The following is a 17,081-nucleotide window of genomic DNA, read 5'->3' on the forward strand; positions in this document are numbered from 1 at the left end:
AATTAGCCCAGAAAAATGTTGATGTCTCGCCTTGGTGAGTGATCCAGAACACCTTGTAGACTACTATAGAATTCTTCTTTCTGGCCATGTGCTGTTGTTGGTTGCGGCATACCAGTTAATGATGGGGACCCTTCTGCCCTTTGAGTTAAACCTTGCCATGATAATTGTTGGTCAGACTGGGCTCCATACATGTGCATGCTGTTGTTCCTCATGCCCAGAGTAGAGTAACCGCTCTCCTGTTGCTGGTGTAACCTGACCAGTCCATTCCATTTGCTTTCGTAAATGGCTTTCACTGAGAAGTTGTATTGCCGCATCTCGCTTGCCACTTGGGCGGCCTTTCCTCCCTCATACAGGGTGCGGACATTCCATGTTCCAATCCTAGTCCTGCCTTTCATCGTCAGAAGAAGAAGTGTCAACCGTCTGGCTTCGCTTGGGCTTGCACCAGATGGTATCATACAGCTCTCCGAAGAGGCCTCTTATGGAGTCAGGCCAGCTGTCGTAGAAGTCATTTGCACTGATTCTGATTCTGTAATCTTGCAATATCCACTGGTGGGTGATTAGCCTAGTCAACTTCACCAGGGTCCCCGCTGGCAGCACGTTTTATAGTTGATCCAGACAGGCCTTCATAGCTACCGTAGCGGCACGGGGGTATAACTGGCGACCATACTTCGTCCCCGTACTTTGCCTGTTTCGTCCTCCTACGACGTGCACGTGGGGATTGGACTTCAAATAGACCCCGTCCACAATGTTAACCGATACCGATTTTGAACACAATAATGTTGTGTTTAAAGTCTTAATCGACGTAAAAAATCGGCTTGTGTAACATCACCTTATCAAATCACGTGATCCTTATGCAGGAGATAGACAAGCTCCCATGAACTTATATACTTCTTGCAAAATAGCAGGATAAATTTTTTCCTCCGAATAACTTATTTTTAAATACAACTGATAAGTTCTTTGAACTTTTCTTGTTAGTTTTTAAGGTCACAGTATATTTTTATATTCGATTGGTCATTGTTATGATTATGATGCAGGCGGCTGGTGCAAAAATTTCATGCTACAGCCTTGTAGAGGAGCGGTGGCCTCATGGGTAGTGCGCTCTTCTCCGGAACGCGCGGTCTGAGTCCGAGCCCTGGTCGGGGACATTGCGCCGTGTTCTGACAGACGGAAGTTCTGACGACGTGTATGATAGAAGGAAGAAAAACCGCCCCCCCCCCCTCTTAGCTCAAGGTCTGGATGCGCCACTGAGTTGTAACAATGAGTACCGGCAAACTTAATGCTGAGGGCAACCCTACGATGGACTAGCTTTCCACCCAGGTAAAGGTAAAGTCTGTATACGAGCCGTGGCTCATCAGGCCGGAGCTTATCCCGGTTGCAGTAGCATGAAGCGACTATGAATATTTCTACTCTTCCCTGGATGGGATGCTAGTACATTGCAGGGTTACCCCCAACATTAAATTCGTCGGTACCCATTTATACAATGGGTGAAGAGAGGCACTGTGAGAGTAAACTGTCTTGCCCAAGAACACAACACAGTGTCCCCGGCCAGGGCTCGAACCCGGACCACTCGCTCAGGAGTCGAGCGCACTAACCATGAGGCCACCGCGTATCTCACCACGGAGGAGTAGAAATACCGTCCTAGTCAAAATCGGGATAAGCTCGGGCCTGATGGGTCACTTAGCTCGTATGCAGACTTTACCCTTTTGTTCGTCTTGTCGCGAATTGAATTGCTCAAAAATATTCCTCAGGTCCCATCCACATTAATCCGGAGAAATTTGAAAACGCCATTTAACATCTACGGTTATGCCTACAGTCCACATTACCGGCTGGAGAAATTGCCCACCGGAAACAGAACTTTACGAAAACGCTCTTCAAGCCAGAGGAATTTGAAAACACCTGTTACGCCACAAAATGTAATAATAGCCACAAAATGTACTATTAACACAAAATATAATAAGAATTGCCGCAAAATGTAATACTAACGCAAAATGTAATAAAATTGACGCAAAATGTAATAAAAAGGTCAACGCAAAATGTAATGACTTTTCAACGCAAAATGTAATGACTTTTCAACGCAAAATGTAATAACTGTCGAATGACATGTAAGATATCTCGAAACCAGTATTATGATTCGGCCAACGTGAATCCTATTATTTGGTTCAACTTGGTGTACAGGCGGAATCAGGTGGTACATCGACTTGTAACCCCTTCATACTTTCACAATCTTCAACTCCAGAGATTATATGTTTCGACTAAGCGCCGCGTTGTTATTGAAGGGTGTGGTGATTCGAATATATGGGTACAGTCATTTCTCGCCTTGTAGACACCTCGCTATTTTGGACACCCCGCTAATATGGACAGCTGCTGAATCCCCGGCAAAAATTATAGACTTTAGATTGAAAGAAACTTCCTTTTTTACGGACTTTCGATCGCTTTTACAGACTTAACACATGTTCCGGTCCTGACACCGGAACATGTGTCGGTTAAGTATGTAAAAGCGATCAAAAGTCCGTAATAACGGAAGTTTCGTTCAATTTAAAGTTTATAATTGTTTTGTCCAAGTCTTGAGTTGACTGTACCCATATATTTCAATCACCACACCCTTCAACAACAACGCGGCCCCTATTCAAAACACTGTCTCTGGAGTTAAAGATTGTGAAAGTATGATGGGGCTACAACGTGATATTCCACCTGATTCCGATCCACAGAGCTTTCAAACTGAAAGCTATTGCACAATGTTTTTTCGAAACAAAACCTGTACATCAAATTGAACCGAATATTCAATTCACCTACATGTCACAGTATTACCTACGTTAGGATAACGTTGGCCGGGTCATAATACTGGTTTAGAGATAACGTACAAGTCGTTCGAAAATTATTACATTTTGCCTTATTACAACATGCGTTAGAAAAGTTATTAAATTTTGTGTTGAAAAGTTATTACATTGTGCGTTGACTTTTTTAGTACATTTTGCGGCGATTCTTATTACGATTTGCGTTAATATTACATTTTGTGGCGATTATTACATTTCGCGGTGTAACAACGCCCACTCTGCGTTCAAGTGTGGACGGAAAACATTTTGAAAGCGGAGCTTTTCGAAATTGATGGCGTCACAGTATTCATGTGATGAACCTTAACCTTCAAGGTTGCACCCAAGGTTTTCTGTCGCCGGTGAATGCCGCGTTTTCAAATTTCTCCGACGTAGTGAGGAAGGGTGTAAATCTTCCCCCGAAACTTCGAACGAAAGAAAAACGATCGCCATTTTCTAGACCACCTCTTTATATACTAGTATTATTTAATATGTAGATATCTCAAGTTAATAATCTAATTGTTAAATTGCAGTTTTTTGGAATGCTTTCTTATAGGGTGTTTTTTAACTCCCAAAAACTTTCGCGTTGTCAAGTCTGCTGGTTCAGTAAGTTTCACACATACCTTCCACCTTTCCAAGTTTATCCTTGATGTTACCTTTATAAAAAAAGAAAATGATGCAACATGTTAATTTTCATCAAAAGGCAGTTTATCAATGTACATTTTCCCTGGTTTGAGGCCAAGCAGACTTGATACACATTTACTTTATTTATATTCACACTTAGCCAAACCGAAGGCTTGTCTGTAGCTTCCTTGCTGACTAGTTGGCTATTTACACAACGCGGTCCAGGAGTTGAACTAAGAGCTACTAAGGATTACAAAAAAAAAGAAATTTACATAGTGGAGGTAGGCTCGATTACCAGCCGCTGTTCAAGAAAGGAGCCCGTGCTCATCCCTCGAATCTGAGGCTAAGTTCTTACATACCTTCCAACGCTTCAAGTTTTTCTTTGATTTTGTCTTCATCTTTCTTCCATTGCAACAGCAGCTCTCTGTAATGTTCCTCAGTGTCGGGATCCATGCACTCATACTTGAGTTTATTGATAGCGGCTCCATAACTCACTCCTCCCAGAGTTACCAGCGCGTTACTGATATCCTTCCAGAGGGTGTTAAACGTTACATCGTCTACAGAGGCTTGTGTGGTATGGCCGTAGACAGTATTTCGGTAGTACTTCACCCTGGCTATGTTGGCTTCAGTACTCGTGTCTGCAGCAGAAGGAAGATTGTCCCAGCCGGTGACGGGTGGAGTCAGACCACATATATTCCTTAGCAGCACCATTAATAACGTGATATCAAAGCTTGCTGATGAAACAGATGTACGGATGGAAGGGTACAAGTTTCCCCATTGAGTAGGATTGAGGATTCTTCTCGACCTAAGTGACTGCAGTGTCGTGTGTGCTGGGGTACCGGGCGCCAATACAGAATGCAGTCCAGCTGGAGGGTAAATTCTGTCAAATGTGTCCCTCAAGGCCTGGGATCCAACGCCCACCAGAAGACGACACAACCGTGCATAGTTGGTCGTCTCCTTGGTGGATGCAACCGGCGGTGCAAGAGCAGAAGCCATGGGCTGGTGACCAGATGAACCTACCAAAAGGTTTATCGATATGTTAGTGTACAGAGTAGTCCCTCTTTCGCTTAGCCCGTCGTGCGTGACGCGAAAAAAAAAAAAACAAGAAGATCTGTTAGATCTTATAACCGCGCTTTTAAAATTTAACTGTTCGCTTAGCACTACCGTCGGAACGCAGTGCACATTCCAAAGCAGTCATTGATGATTCTTTTCTTACTGTAGACATCACATCACTTGATCAACACAAACTGTATTATTGCACCATCAGTGGTAGCCGTTGACAAATCTCCGATGACTTAATGGTCTTAATCTAGAACTTTCTTCGGGATATGTATGGGCATGAACGATATCAACGACACAATAATAACACTATTAACAACAGCTTTCTTTCTTAAAAGTCATGATTAAATTTAATTGGTGTTTTCCACGAGTAAAGGGCTAGCAAAGTAGTCACACAAGTCATAAAAAAACCCTATCCCGACCGATGTATCGATTTTGGTCACTCCAGTGACCACAGATTGAAAACGTGACAGAAAATTGGCGTTACTTTTGATTCTCACCAAATTTGTCGTATCCCCCCCCTCGGGAGAATTTTGTTAAGTTAGCTAATTTAGTATGCAAGCCATCGTAATGGCGGTCGCCGCCGGCGAAATGGTTATTTGCTCAAAATTGGGGCAAAATCTTTCGGAGATGGAAATCAGGACATTTGTAAGGATACAGAAAGTAATTTGGGACCGGTTGCTGGCTTCTAAGGCTGAATTTATCCAGAAGTAAGCTGTATTTTCGTTTTCGTGTCGAAAGCCACGCGATGAAATATTATCGTCTTGTTCTGCTGTCTTGTTCTGTTTTTTCTCTTTGTCGTTTTTGTAGCCCGCCGAGGCCAGTCTTTCGTCTAAATCAGTTGAAAAAGGTTCGAAAAAGATGTTCCCATTCACGTTTAAACTCTCAGGCGATAATTGTGGAGTTTTTTGGCCGAAACGTCGGCTTTGTTATGTTCGTGTTTTTCGGTTGCTATGGGCGACCGTTGCTTCCTTTGTTAGGACAAGTCTGGGAACTGAGGTCACAAAAAAATTCTAATTAATTCTGGTTTTGTTCGATTTCGCTGAAATTTTAACACGATAAAGCTGGATTGTTAAGGAATAGATTTACCGCCTGCCGATGTGTGGTAGCTATTAACGCTGAAGTGTTATATCGCTTCGAAGTCAGGGTTTTGAAGAGATTTTTTTGCAACATGTGGGTTCGGCGTGATTTTGTAATCTGAGGTTTCGGTTGACCCCGAAGGAAAAAATATCCGGAAAAGGTCATTTCATCGACGATTCAAACAAATATAAATATGTATGTGTTCCGAGCTAAATTTCTGGTGAAAAAATATAATTTTTGACGAGCGCTGGGTTTTTAATTTATTCCCGCGAAAGATGAGATTTATTGTTTCAACAGCTTTTGGCGAGTAAACATCACAGGTTGCGTGACTCCAAATTTGGCCGAGTGGAAGCTTGGGTCTGCTCGCACCGAAGTCGAAAAAAAACAAGAAGATCTGTTAGATCTTATAACCGCGCTTTTAAAATTTAACTGTTCGCTTAGCACTATCGTCGGAACGCAGTGCACATTCCAAAGCAGTCATTGATGATTCTTTTCTTACTGTATACATCACATCACTTGATCAACACAAACTGTATTATTGCACCATCAGTGGTAGCCGTTGACAAATCTCCGATTACTTAATGGTCTTAATCTAGAACTTTCTTCGGGATATGTATGGGCATGAACGATATCAACGACACAATAATAACACTATTAACAACAGCTTTCTTTCTTAAAAGTCATGATTAAATTTAATTGGTGTTTTCCACGAGTAAAGGGCTAGCAAAGTAGTCACACAAGTCATAAAAAACCCCTATCCCGACCGATGTATCGATTTTGGTCACTCCAGTGACCACAGATTGAAAACGTGACAGAAAATTGGCGTTACTTTTGATTCTCACCAAATTTGTCGTATCCCCCCCCTTGGGAGAATTTTGTTAAGTTAGCTAATTTAGTATGCAAGCCACCGTAATGGCGGTCGCCGCCGGCGAAATGTTTATTTGCTCAAAATTGGGGCAAAATCTTTCGGAGATGGAAATCAGGACATTTGTAAGGATACAGAAAGTAATTTGGGACCGGTTGCTGGCTTCTAAGGCTGAATTTATCCAGAAGTAAGCTGTATTTTCGTTTTCGTGTCGAAAGCCACGCGATGAAATATTATCGTCTTGTTCTGCTGTCTTGTTCTGTTTTTTCTCTTTGTCGTTTTTGTAGCCCGCCGAGGCCAGTCTTTCGTCTAAATCAGTTGAAAAAGGTTCGAAAAAGATGTTCCCATTCCGGTTTAAACTCTCAGGCGATAATTGTGTAGTTTTTTGGCCGAAACGTCGGCTTTGTCATGTTCGTGTTTTTCGGTTGCTATGGGCGACCGTTGCTTCCTTTGTTAGGACAAGTCTGGGAAGTGAGGTCACAAAAAAATTCTAATTAATTCTGGTTTTGTTCGATTTCGCTGAAATTTTAACACGATAAAGCTGGATTGTTAAGGAATAGATTTACCGCCTACCGATGAGTGGTAGCTATTAACGCTGAAGTGTTATATCGCTTCGAAGTCAGGGTTTTGAAGAGATTTTTTTGCAACATGTGGGTTCGGCGTGATTTTGTAATCTGAGGTTTCGGTTGACCCCGAAGGAAAAAATATCCGGAAAAGGTCATTTCATCGACGATTCAAACAAATATAAATATGTATATGTTCCGAGCTAAATTTCTGGTGAAAAAATATAATTTTTGACGAGCGCTGGGTTTTTAATTTATTCCCGCGAAAGATGAGATTTATTGTTTCAACAGCTTTCGGCGAGTAAACATCACAGGTTGCGTGACTCAAAATTTGGCCGAGTGGAAACTTGGGTCTGCTCGCACCGAAGTCGAAAAAAAACAAGAAGATCTGTTAGATCTTATAACCGCGCTTTTAAAATTTAACTGTTCGCTTAGCACTACCGTCGGAACGCAGTGCACATTCCAAAGCAGTCATTGATGATTCTTTTCTTACTGTAGACATCACATCACTTGATCAACACAAACTGTATTATTGCACCATCAGTGGTAGCCGTTGACAAATCTCCGATGACTTAATGGTCTTAATCTAGAACTTTCTTCGGGATATGTATGGGCATGAACGATATCAACGACACAATAATAACACTATTAACGACAGCTTTCTTTCTTAAAAGTCATGATTAAATTTAATTGGTGTTTTCCACGAGTAAAGGGCTAGCAAAGTAATCACACAAGTCATAAAAAAACCCTATCCCGACCGATGTATCGATTTTGGTCACTCCAGTGACCACAGATTGAAAACGTGACAGAAAATTGGCGTTACTTTTGATTCTCACCAAATTTGTCGTATCCCCCCCCCCCTCGGGAGAATTTTGTTAAGTTAGCTAATTTAGTATGCAAGCCACCGTAATGGCGGTCGCCGCCGACGAAATGGTTATTTGCTCAAAATTGGGGCAAAATCTTTCGGAGATGGAAATCAGGACATTTGTAAGGATACAGAAAGTAATTTGGGACCGGTTGCTGGCTTCTAAGGCTGAATTTATTCAGAAGTAAGCTGTATTTTCGTTTTCGTGCCGAAAGCCATGCGATGAAATATTATCGGCTTGTTCTGCTGTCTTGTTCTGTTTTTTCTCTTTATCGTTTTTGTAGCCCGCCGAGGCCAGTCTTTCGTCTAAATCAGTTGAAAAAGGTTCGAAAAAGATGTTCCCACTCAAGTTTAAACTCTCAGGCGATAATTGTGGAGTTTTTTGGCCGAAACGTCGGCTTTGTTATGTTCGTGTCTTTCGGTTGCTATGGGCGACCGTTGCTTCCTTTGTTAGGACAAGTCTGGGAAGTGAGGTCACAAAAAAATTCTAATTAATTCTGGTTTTGTTCGATTTCGCTGAAATTTTAACACGATAAAGTTGGATTGTTAAGGAATAGATTTACCGCCTGCCGATGTGTGGTAGCTATTAACGCTGAAGTGTTATATCGCTTCGAAGTCAGGGTTTTGAAGAGATTTTTTTGCAACATGTGGGTTCGGCGTGATTTTGTAATCTGAGGTTTCGGTTGACCCCGAAGGAAAAAATATCCGGAAAAGGTCATTTCATCGACGATTCAAACAAATATAAATATGTGTATGTTCCGAGCTAAATTTCTGCTGAAAAAATATAATTTTTGACGAGCGCTGGGTTTTTAATTTATTCCCGCGAAAGATGAGATTTATTGTTTCAACAGCTTTTGGCGAGTAAACATCACAGGTTGCGTGACTCAAAATTTGGCCGAGTGGAAGCTTGGGTCTGCTCGCACCGAAGTCGAAAAAAAACAAGAAGATCTGTTAGATCTTATAACCGCGCTTTTAAAATTTAACTGTTCGCTTAGCACTACCGTCGGAACGTAGTGCACATTCCAAAGCAGTCATTGATGATTCTTTTCTTACTGTAGACATCACATCACTTGATCAACACAAACTGTATTATTGCACCATCAGTGGTAGCCTTTGAAAAATCTCCGATGACTTAATGGTCTTAATCTAGAACTTTCTTCGGGATATGTATGGGCATGAACGATATCAACGACACAATAATAACACTATTAACAACAGCTTTCTTTCTTAAAAGTCATGATTAAATTTAATTGGTGTTTTCCACGAGTAAAGGGCTAGCAAAGTAGTCACACAAGTCATAAAAAAACCCTATCCCGACCGATGTATCGATTTTGGTCACTCCAGTGACCACAGATTGAAAACGTGACAGAAAATTGGCGTTACTTTTGATTCTCACCAAATTTGTCGTATCCCCCCCCTCGGGAGAATTTTGTTAAGTTAACTAATTTAGTATGCAAGCCACCGTAATGGCGGTCGCCGCCAGAGAAATGTTTATTCGCTCAAAATTGGGGCAAAATCTTTCGGAGATGGAAATCAGGACATTTGTAAGGATACAGAAAGTAATTTGGGACCGGTTGCTGGCTTCTAAGGCTGAATTTATCCAGAAGTAAGCTGTATTTTCGTTTTCGTGTCGAAAGCCACGCGATGAAACATTATCGGCTTGTTCTGCTGTCTTGTTCTGTTTTTTCTCTTTGTCGTTTTTGTAGCCCGCCGAGGCCAGTCTTTCGTCTAAATCAGTTGAAAAAGGTTCGAAAAAGATGTTCCCATTCAAGTTTAAACTCTCAGGCGATAATTGTGGAGTTTTTTGGCCGAAACGTCGGCTTTGTTATGTTGGTGTTTTTCGGTTGCTATGGGCGACCGTTGCTTCCTTTGTTAGGTCAAGTCTGGGAAGTGAGGTCACAAAAAAATTCTAATTAATTCTGGTTTTGTTCGATTTCGCTGAAATTTTAACACGATAAAGCTGGATTGTTAAGGAATAGATTTACCGCCTGCCAATGTGTGGTAGCTATTAACGCTGAAGTGTTATATCGCTTCGAAGTCAGGGTTTTGAAGAGATTTTTTTGCAACATGTGGGTTCGGCGTGATTTTGTAATCTGAGGTTTCGGTTGACCCCGAAGGAAAAAATATCCGGAAAAGGTCATTTCATCGACGATTCAAACAAATATAAATATGTATATGTTCCGAGCTAAATTTCTGGTGAAAAAATATAATTTTTGACGAGCGCTGGGTTTTTAATTTATTCCCGCGAAAGATGAGATTTATTGTTTCAACAGCTTTTGGCGAGTAAACATCACAGGTTGCGTGACTCCAAATTTGGCCGAGTGGAAGCTTGGGTCTGCTCACACCGAAGTCGAAAAAAACAAGAAGATCTGTTAGATCTTATAACCGCGCTTTTAAAATTTAACTGTTCGCTTAGCACTACCGTCGGAACGCAGTGCACATTCCAAAGCAGTCATTGATGATTCTTTTCTTACTGTAGACATCACATCACTTGATCAACACAAACTGTATTATTACACCATCAGTGGTAGCCTTTGACAAATCTCCGATGACTTAATGGTCTTAATCTAGAACTTTCTTCGGGATATGTATGGGCATGAACGATATCAACGACACAATAATAACACTATTAACAACAGCTTTCTTTCTTAAAAGTCATGATTAAATTTAATTGGTGTTTTCCACGAGTAAAGGGCTAGCAAAGTAGTCACACAAGTCATAAAAAACCCTATCCCGACCGATGTATCGATTTTGGTCACTCCAGTGACCACAGATTGAAAACGTGACAGAAAATTGACGTTACTTTTGATTCTCACCAAATTTGTCGTATCCCCCCCCTCGGGAGAATTTTGTTAAGTTAGCTAATTTAGTATGCAAGCCACCGTAATGGCGGTCGCCGCCGGCGAAATGTTTATTTGCTCAAAATTGGAGCAAAATCTTTCGGAGATGGAAATCAGGACATTTGTAAGGATACAGAAAGTAATTTGGGACCGGTTGCTGGCTTCTAAGGCTGAATTTATCCAGAAGTAAGCTGTATTTTCGTTTTCGTGTCGAAAGCCACGCGATGAAATATTATCGGCTTGTTCTGCTGTCTTGTTCTGTTTTTTCTCTTTGTCGTTTTTGTAGCCCGCCGAGGCCAGTCTTTCGTCTAAATCAGTTGAAAAAGGTTCGAAAAAGATGTTCCCACTCAAGTTTAAACTCTCAGGCGATAATTGTGGAGTTTTTTGGCCGAAACGTCGGCTTTGTTATGTTGGTGTTTTTCGGTTGCTATGGGCAACCGTTGCTTCCTTTGTTAGGACAAGTCTGGGAAGTGAGGTCACAAAAAAATTCTAATTAATTCTGGTTTTGTTCGATTTCGCTGAAATTTTAACACGATAAAGTTGGATTGTTAAGGAATAGATTTACCGCCTGCCGATGTGTGGTAGCTATTAACGCTGAAGTGTTATATCGCTTCGAAGTCAGGGTTTTGAAGAGATTTTTTTGCAACATTTGGGTTCGGCGTGATTTTGTAATCTGAGGTTTCGGTTGACCCCGAAGGAAAAAATATCCGGAAAAGGTCATTTCATCGACGATTCAAACAAATATAAATATGTATATGTTCCGAGCTAAATTTCTGGTGAAAAAATATAATTTTTGACGAGCGCTGGGTTTTTAATTTATTCCCGCGAAAGATGAGATTTATTGTTTCAACAGCTTTTGGCGAGTAAACATCACAGGTTGCGTGACTCAAGATTTGGCCGAGTGGAAGCTTGGGTCTGCTCGCACCGAAGTCGAAAAAAAAAAAACCACGGGTAAACCATGAACCGCGCTCGGCCCATGGCCGCGCGGTTAAAAAAACCACGGGTAAACCATGAACCGCGCTCGGCCCATGGCCGCGCGGTTAAAAAACCACGGGTAAACCATGAACCGCGCTCGGCCCATGGCCGCGCGGTTAAAAAACCACGGGTAAACCATGAACCGCGCTCGGCCCATGGCCGCGCGGTTAAAAAAAACCGTTGGGAAGAAAACGGCCGAGTGAAATCCTGGGGGCGAGAGATTTCGCAGGGCCATTTTTTTCCTTGTTGTTTATTTACGGTCTCTCTCGACGGACTAAAGCGAAAGAGGGACTACTGGTAGGCTACTTTAGTCTACGGATGGCGTAGTATAGAACATGCTCTTTGTTCTTGCTGTTATGCTTTCTATGTCTATCAAAAAATCGATCCTGAAGTAAAACTACGGCTGTTGATCAAGGCTGATCTTATCTTGGGAGGCAAAACCGAGTAAATGAAACCTCCTTCTGGTTAGCTCAGTTTCTAGAGCGCCAGACATCTGTGCGAGAAGTCGAAGGTTCGAGCCCCAGACCAGACCAACACTCAGGGTCGTAAAATAATTGAGGAGAATGAGCTACCTTTGTAATTTCTGCTGCAAATGGTTAAACATTCAAGTCCTCTCGGATAAGGACTATAAATTGTAAGCTTCATTTCCTGCTTCTTCAGTGTCACGTGGTTATCAAGCGACGTTAAAGAACCCACACACTTATCGCAAAGAGTGGGGCGAGAAGTTCCCGGTGTTGTGGTCTGGCCTTGTCTCACGGGTTGGTACTTCACATAGGGTGTCTGTGTCTATGTCTATGTCTATGTCTATGTCTAGGTCTAGGTCTAGGTCTAGATCTAGATCTAGGTCTAGGTCTAGATCTAGGTCTATGTCTATGTATAAGGTCCATGTCTAACCAAGAAATTATTGTTGCTCACCCACACAATTCAAGAAGATCTAGATGCAATTGTCCCGGTTGGTAATTGATATCTCAGGTCTGGATGCCCAACATGCTGGGTGATAATCTGTATATGAAAAGAATACTATTTTCTTTCGGAACACAGCGGGTAATCCCGAGCGGGCAAGATAGCGCCATCTTGCCCGCTCGGGTAGCCAATGACAGCGAAGGATTTGGTTCACCTTGGCCGCTCACTGAGCTGGCCATATAATAAAGTGGAATCCTAGTTTCTGGAACCCTCAATTTTTCGAACGTCACAACAACTCGTACCGAAAGTCGCCCCCCTCTATGTCGACCCCGGATTTTTTGAACTACGTGATTTTTGAACCAATTTTCGCTTGCCTTGGAGGTTCAAGAAACGAAAGTCCAGCGTGACTGATACGGTGTCAATTCAAGCATGAAGAGATGAAATAAAATTGATGCAAAAGGTTACATATCAAATACCAAAAAAAAGGACTTGAACGAGATTTCCTTATAAAACAGTTTCTCAGGAACTCTCCATTTCTCTGTTCCTTTAACACCAGTTTTCTAAATATTGTTGCTCCTTAAATTATACTAAGATATTGTTAAAGTTCTCCAAAGTGAATCAGGCTTTTCATTCTGACATGCTTGACTGAGTGTCTACACCAAATTGAGAAAAGCAAGCAAGCAAAAGCTTTCCACCTTTGTTGTCTTAGACTTATGGATATGTGGGGGTAACCCTACGATGGACCAGCATCCCATCCAGGGGGGAGTAGAAATACTCCTAGTCGCTTTATGCTACAGAAACCGGGATAAGCTCCGGCCTGATGGGCCACTTGGCTCGTATGAAGACTTAACATTGGATATGTAGAGAAACACTGCTACATTATAACCGATTAATCACATAAACTAGAATGCACATTTTCAGAATTTTCTTACCTTGCCGAGTACTTGGTCATAACGTTGTTTCAGTTCCTCCGTATCATAATGGGACAGTAGCAGCAACTGTAAAAATAAACAGGTTGAGTCTAATCTAATGTAACATTTCATCTGCTCTTGATCATTGGGACTGGTGAAAAAGTATAGGGGGAGGAGAGGGTGGGTCAAAGCATTTGAAAACGTGGTGGATAGAAAACACATGTATTTCATTCCACGCATCCTGCTTACTTGAAACATGAAGCTTTCTCCTGGAGCCAAAATGACTCGGTTTGACGCATGCAATCGATAGGCAGTCATAAGTAATAGATGTATGCAACTCTAGTGAAGCGAACTAAATTATTCTCAGTAGTAAAAAGTTCTTTCCCTTAACTTTAGTATCGTTAAAGACTAACATCTAAAACAATCTATTCGAATCTGTTGACCTCCTTTTACAGGAGGGTGCTGTCTGAACAGATAAGAGTCCGCAATGATCACGAGATCAGAAACACCTAAGCGGAATGGAACATTACATAACAAACTGTCACGCCAACCCTCAAATATTAGGGAAAACCTAAAACCTTTAAAAAGACACTGTAAGGTAGTTTTTCCACGCTACAACCTTTGAAGTAAGGACGAAATAATTTTGAAACCTCCATAGCCTGCAGACTATAAATCGTTTCGTTCTCGAGACGAGCGCGCGCGCAAAAACTTTGGGCGCAGGAAGAAGGTATAAAAAAACATTTTACATGAAAATACTGATATTAAATAAGTAAGACGGTAATTGAGCGAATGTTTCCCCCCTGAAATGGCGATCATTGTTTCCTGAAGGTCGCTGATAACTGTTTTTATGATCACAGAATAGGTTTTGATGGGGAATTGTCCGTGATTAACCTGTACGTACGAACAGAAAAGTTTCGATTCAAACAGGCTAGACATTCCACGACTTCCGCTGTCAGTTCTTATAATGCACTCGTGTCTCGATGTTCTTGCAGACTCGGGACTTGAGCAAGTGTTTCCCCCCTGAAATGGCGATCACTTTTGCGTGAAGGTCGTTGGTAAGCGTTTTTATGATCACAGAATAAGTTTTGTTAGGAAATTGTCAATGATTAACCTCTACGTACGAACAGAAAAGTTTCGAAATAGGCTAGACATTCCAGGACTTCCACTGTCAGTTCTTAGACAGAATGCGCTCGTGTCTCGATGTTCTTGTAGAAGCGGGACAAAACTGCTCGCTATGAATTACTGCTAAGCCACGTTTCATGTACCTTGAAGTAAATACTTACGATATTTAGACCATTACAAAACAGGGGCTTAAGAACAGGGGCTTGGCATTTGTCGCAGGAATGTGCTTACGACTGTGTATTATAATTTCACCCTGCGTATCTCGCTGAGTTGAGCATTAAAGGTTAATATGTAACCATACTTACCCAGATCTGGGTTTGCAATCGATTCTCAGTCTCAAAATTGATACAACAGTGGTCGCCAGTGGTTCTGAAAAGATGAATCCCTGTGTGAAACGAACATCTTTAGAAGCGGATTGTCGAGGGATCCACCTAACTGCGAACCCCGCAAAGCCACGCGAATAATTCTTAGTCTTGAAATGGTCTATCCTTACCTGTGGTCTGTGTGGTCTCGTTGAATGCCTTTATGTGTGTAAAAGCGATTCAAGGGATCTTCCGATTAAAGGATTTTCTAGAATCAAGTCATGTCTGTGGCTATACTGGAATTTGAAAGTACTCTACGAGCAGAAGGCAGATTTTTCTGAATCACGAGATAACAAGCAGTCAAGCGGAAAACAAGGTTGGGTCCAGTCTAGTGTCAAAGCACGCACATTCAGGTCCTGGCCGTGGGCTTTTGTACATAGTGCTAGCATTTTTTCGAGCATTTTAGTGAGGCAAAAGCATTAAGCACAAGAGATGATCTCTTGATTAAGCATTATTCGAGCATTTTAGCGGCATTTTCCCGGAAAATTATTATTTTTTCCACAAAAAATACAAATAATATTTTTTTACGAGAAAAGGGAGACTTAACTCGAAATTTAAAAACATTCAAGTGCCACTTCACTTAAGTATCCCTGAAAGGAGACAAAGGATTAACAGAACAACATATCATTCAGAGAATGAACTTTTGGTGTATTAAATCTATTATATACGTTGTTTTTAACTATACGTATTTGTTAAGCACCCTGAGCTGTTAATTGTGTGAAAACGTTAAAATTAAAAAACTCCTATGTATGAGCATCAATCGAGCATTTAAGTGACTTTTTGTGGGGGAAACCGAGCATTTTAGTGCGGAAATATAAGCACAATGTACAAAAGTCCTGGGTTGGCGTTTTCCCGCTACAGCGCGCCGATTCATTGGCTAGTTTATGGTCACATGACATCTAACAATGTCAAAACTGTTCACCGCCAAATGCACGAGCGGGAAACATTGCGAAAACTATGACGTCAAACGTTTTTTACGTTAAAAAACGGGAAGGCTGCAGGATGTGACAATATTCCACCAGAGGCAATTAAGGCGGGAGGGGACACATCAGAGGAGGTTCTCCTGGGCCTCTGCAACAGGATATGGAATGAGGAGAAGATACCAGAGGAATGGAGAAAAGGTCTGCTAATCAAGCTGCCCAAGAAAGGTGATTTGAGCTACTGTAAAAATTGGCGTGGCATCATGTTGCTGAACACGGCAAGTAAGGTGTTTTGCAGAGTGATCCTGGAGCGCATCAAGATTGCGTTGGACGAAAAGCTGAGAGAGGAACAGGCGGGCTTTCGAGTAGGTCGAAGCTGCACGGATCAAATAGCAACACTGCGGATTATTATAGAACAGAGTATCGAGTGGCAGTCCTCCTTGTACATCAACTTTATCGATTTTGAGAAGGCCTTCGATACTATCAGTAGAGATGTTTTGTGGAGGTTGTTGCGGCACTACGGGTTGCCTGACAAGATAGTCACCATCATCAGAGTTCTCTATGAGGGTTTGTCCGCACAGGTGGTACACAATGGACAGAAGACTCAACCATTGGATATGAGGACCGGGGTAAGACAAGGCTGCCTGCTATCTCCCTTGCTGTTTCTGGTCGCCCTGGATTGGGTGACGAGGACAGCCTTTGACAGGAAAAGAGGTATTCAGTGGACCTTTACGACATCATTAGAAGATCTTGACTTTGCCGATGATCTGGCCCTACTGTCGCACAGAATACAGGATATGAGGGATAAGACACGCGCCTTGGAGGTACAAAGTGCGAAGGTAGGCCTGAAGATCAATGCCACCAAGACAAAGCTGATGCGTATTGGTACCAAACGTGGTGATGTTGTGTCGGTAGCTGGGAAGCGGGTTGAGGAAGTGGATGAGTTCACATACCTTGGGAGCATTGTAAGCAAGAAGGGAGGCACTGACGAGGACATTCAGGCACGAATTGGAAAGGCAAGACAGGCATTTGCGATGCTGAGACCAATATGGCGATCCACGGCACTAACAACCAAGACCAAGCTGAGAGTCTTTGGGACAAATGTGAAGGCGGTGCTCTTGTATGGTTCTGAAACTTGGAGGCTGACCAAGGGATTGGAGCAGAAGTTGCAAGTGTTTATCA

The 17,081-nt window shown here is 42.1% G+C and overlaps 2 protein-coding genes across 9 annotated transcripts in view; one reads left to right on the forward strand and one right to left on the reverse strand.

Annotated features, from left to right (window-relative positions):
* The window catches only part of LOC149110407 (uncharacterized), a 36,137-nt gene extending 20,839 nt beyond the window's left edge, over positions 1 to 15,298 (reverse strand). For 2 of the 8 annotated variants that reach the window (XM_089292739.1, XM_089292738.1), the window contains exons 1-6: positions 15,111 to 15,298; positions 14,923 to 15,002; positions 13,517 to 13,582; positions 12,597 to 12,683; positions 3,794 to 4,450; positions 3,434 to 3,466 (exon numbers count right to left, since the gene is read on the reverse strand). In XM_089292739.1, the coding sequence (XP_089148865.1) occupies positions 3,434 to 3,466; positions 3,794 to 4,430 (670 nt within the window). In that variant the 5' untranslated portion in view covers positions 4,431 to 4,450; positions 12,597 to 12,683; positions 13,517 to 13,582; positions 14,923 to 15,002; positions 15,111 to 15,298. Of the gene's footprint in view, positions 1 to 3,433; positions 3,467 to 3,793; positions 4,451 to 12,596; positions 12,684 to 13,516; positions 13,583 to 13,744; positions 13,810 to 14,922; positions 15,003 to 15,110 lie in introns of those variants that run through there. The other 6 variants (XM_089292737.1, XM_089292733.1, XM_089292732.1 and 3 more) reach the window with 6 other exon arrangements.
* Positions 1 to 17,081, forward strand: part of LOC110043257 (serine/threonine-protein phosphatase 2A 56 kDa regulatory subunit gamma isoform-like) — a 73,115-nt gene that overhangs the window by 41,721 nt on the left and 14,313 nt on the right. The window lies entirely within an intron of this gene.

The sequence above is a fragment of the Orbicella faveolata genome, unplaced genomic scaffold, assembly GCF_042242905.1.
Source record: "Orbicella faveolata isolate gen_17 unplaced genomic scaffold, um_ofav_v1 contig_24, whole genome shotgun sequence".
Taxonomy (NCBI): domain Eukaryota; kingdom Metazoa; phylum Cnidaria; class Anthozoa; order Scleractinia; family Merulinidae; genus Orbicella; species Orbicella faveolata.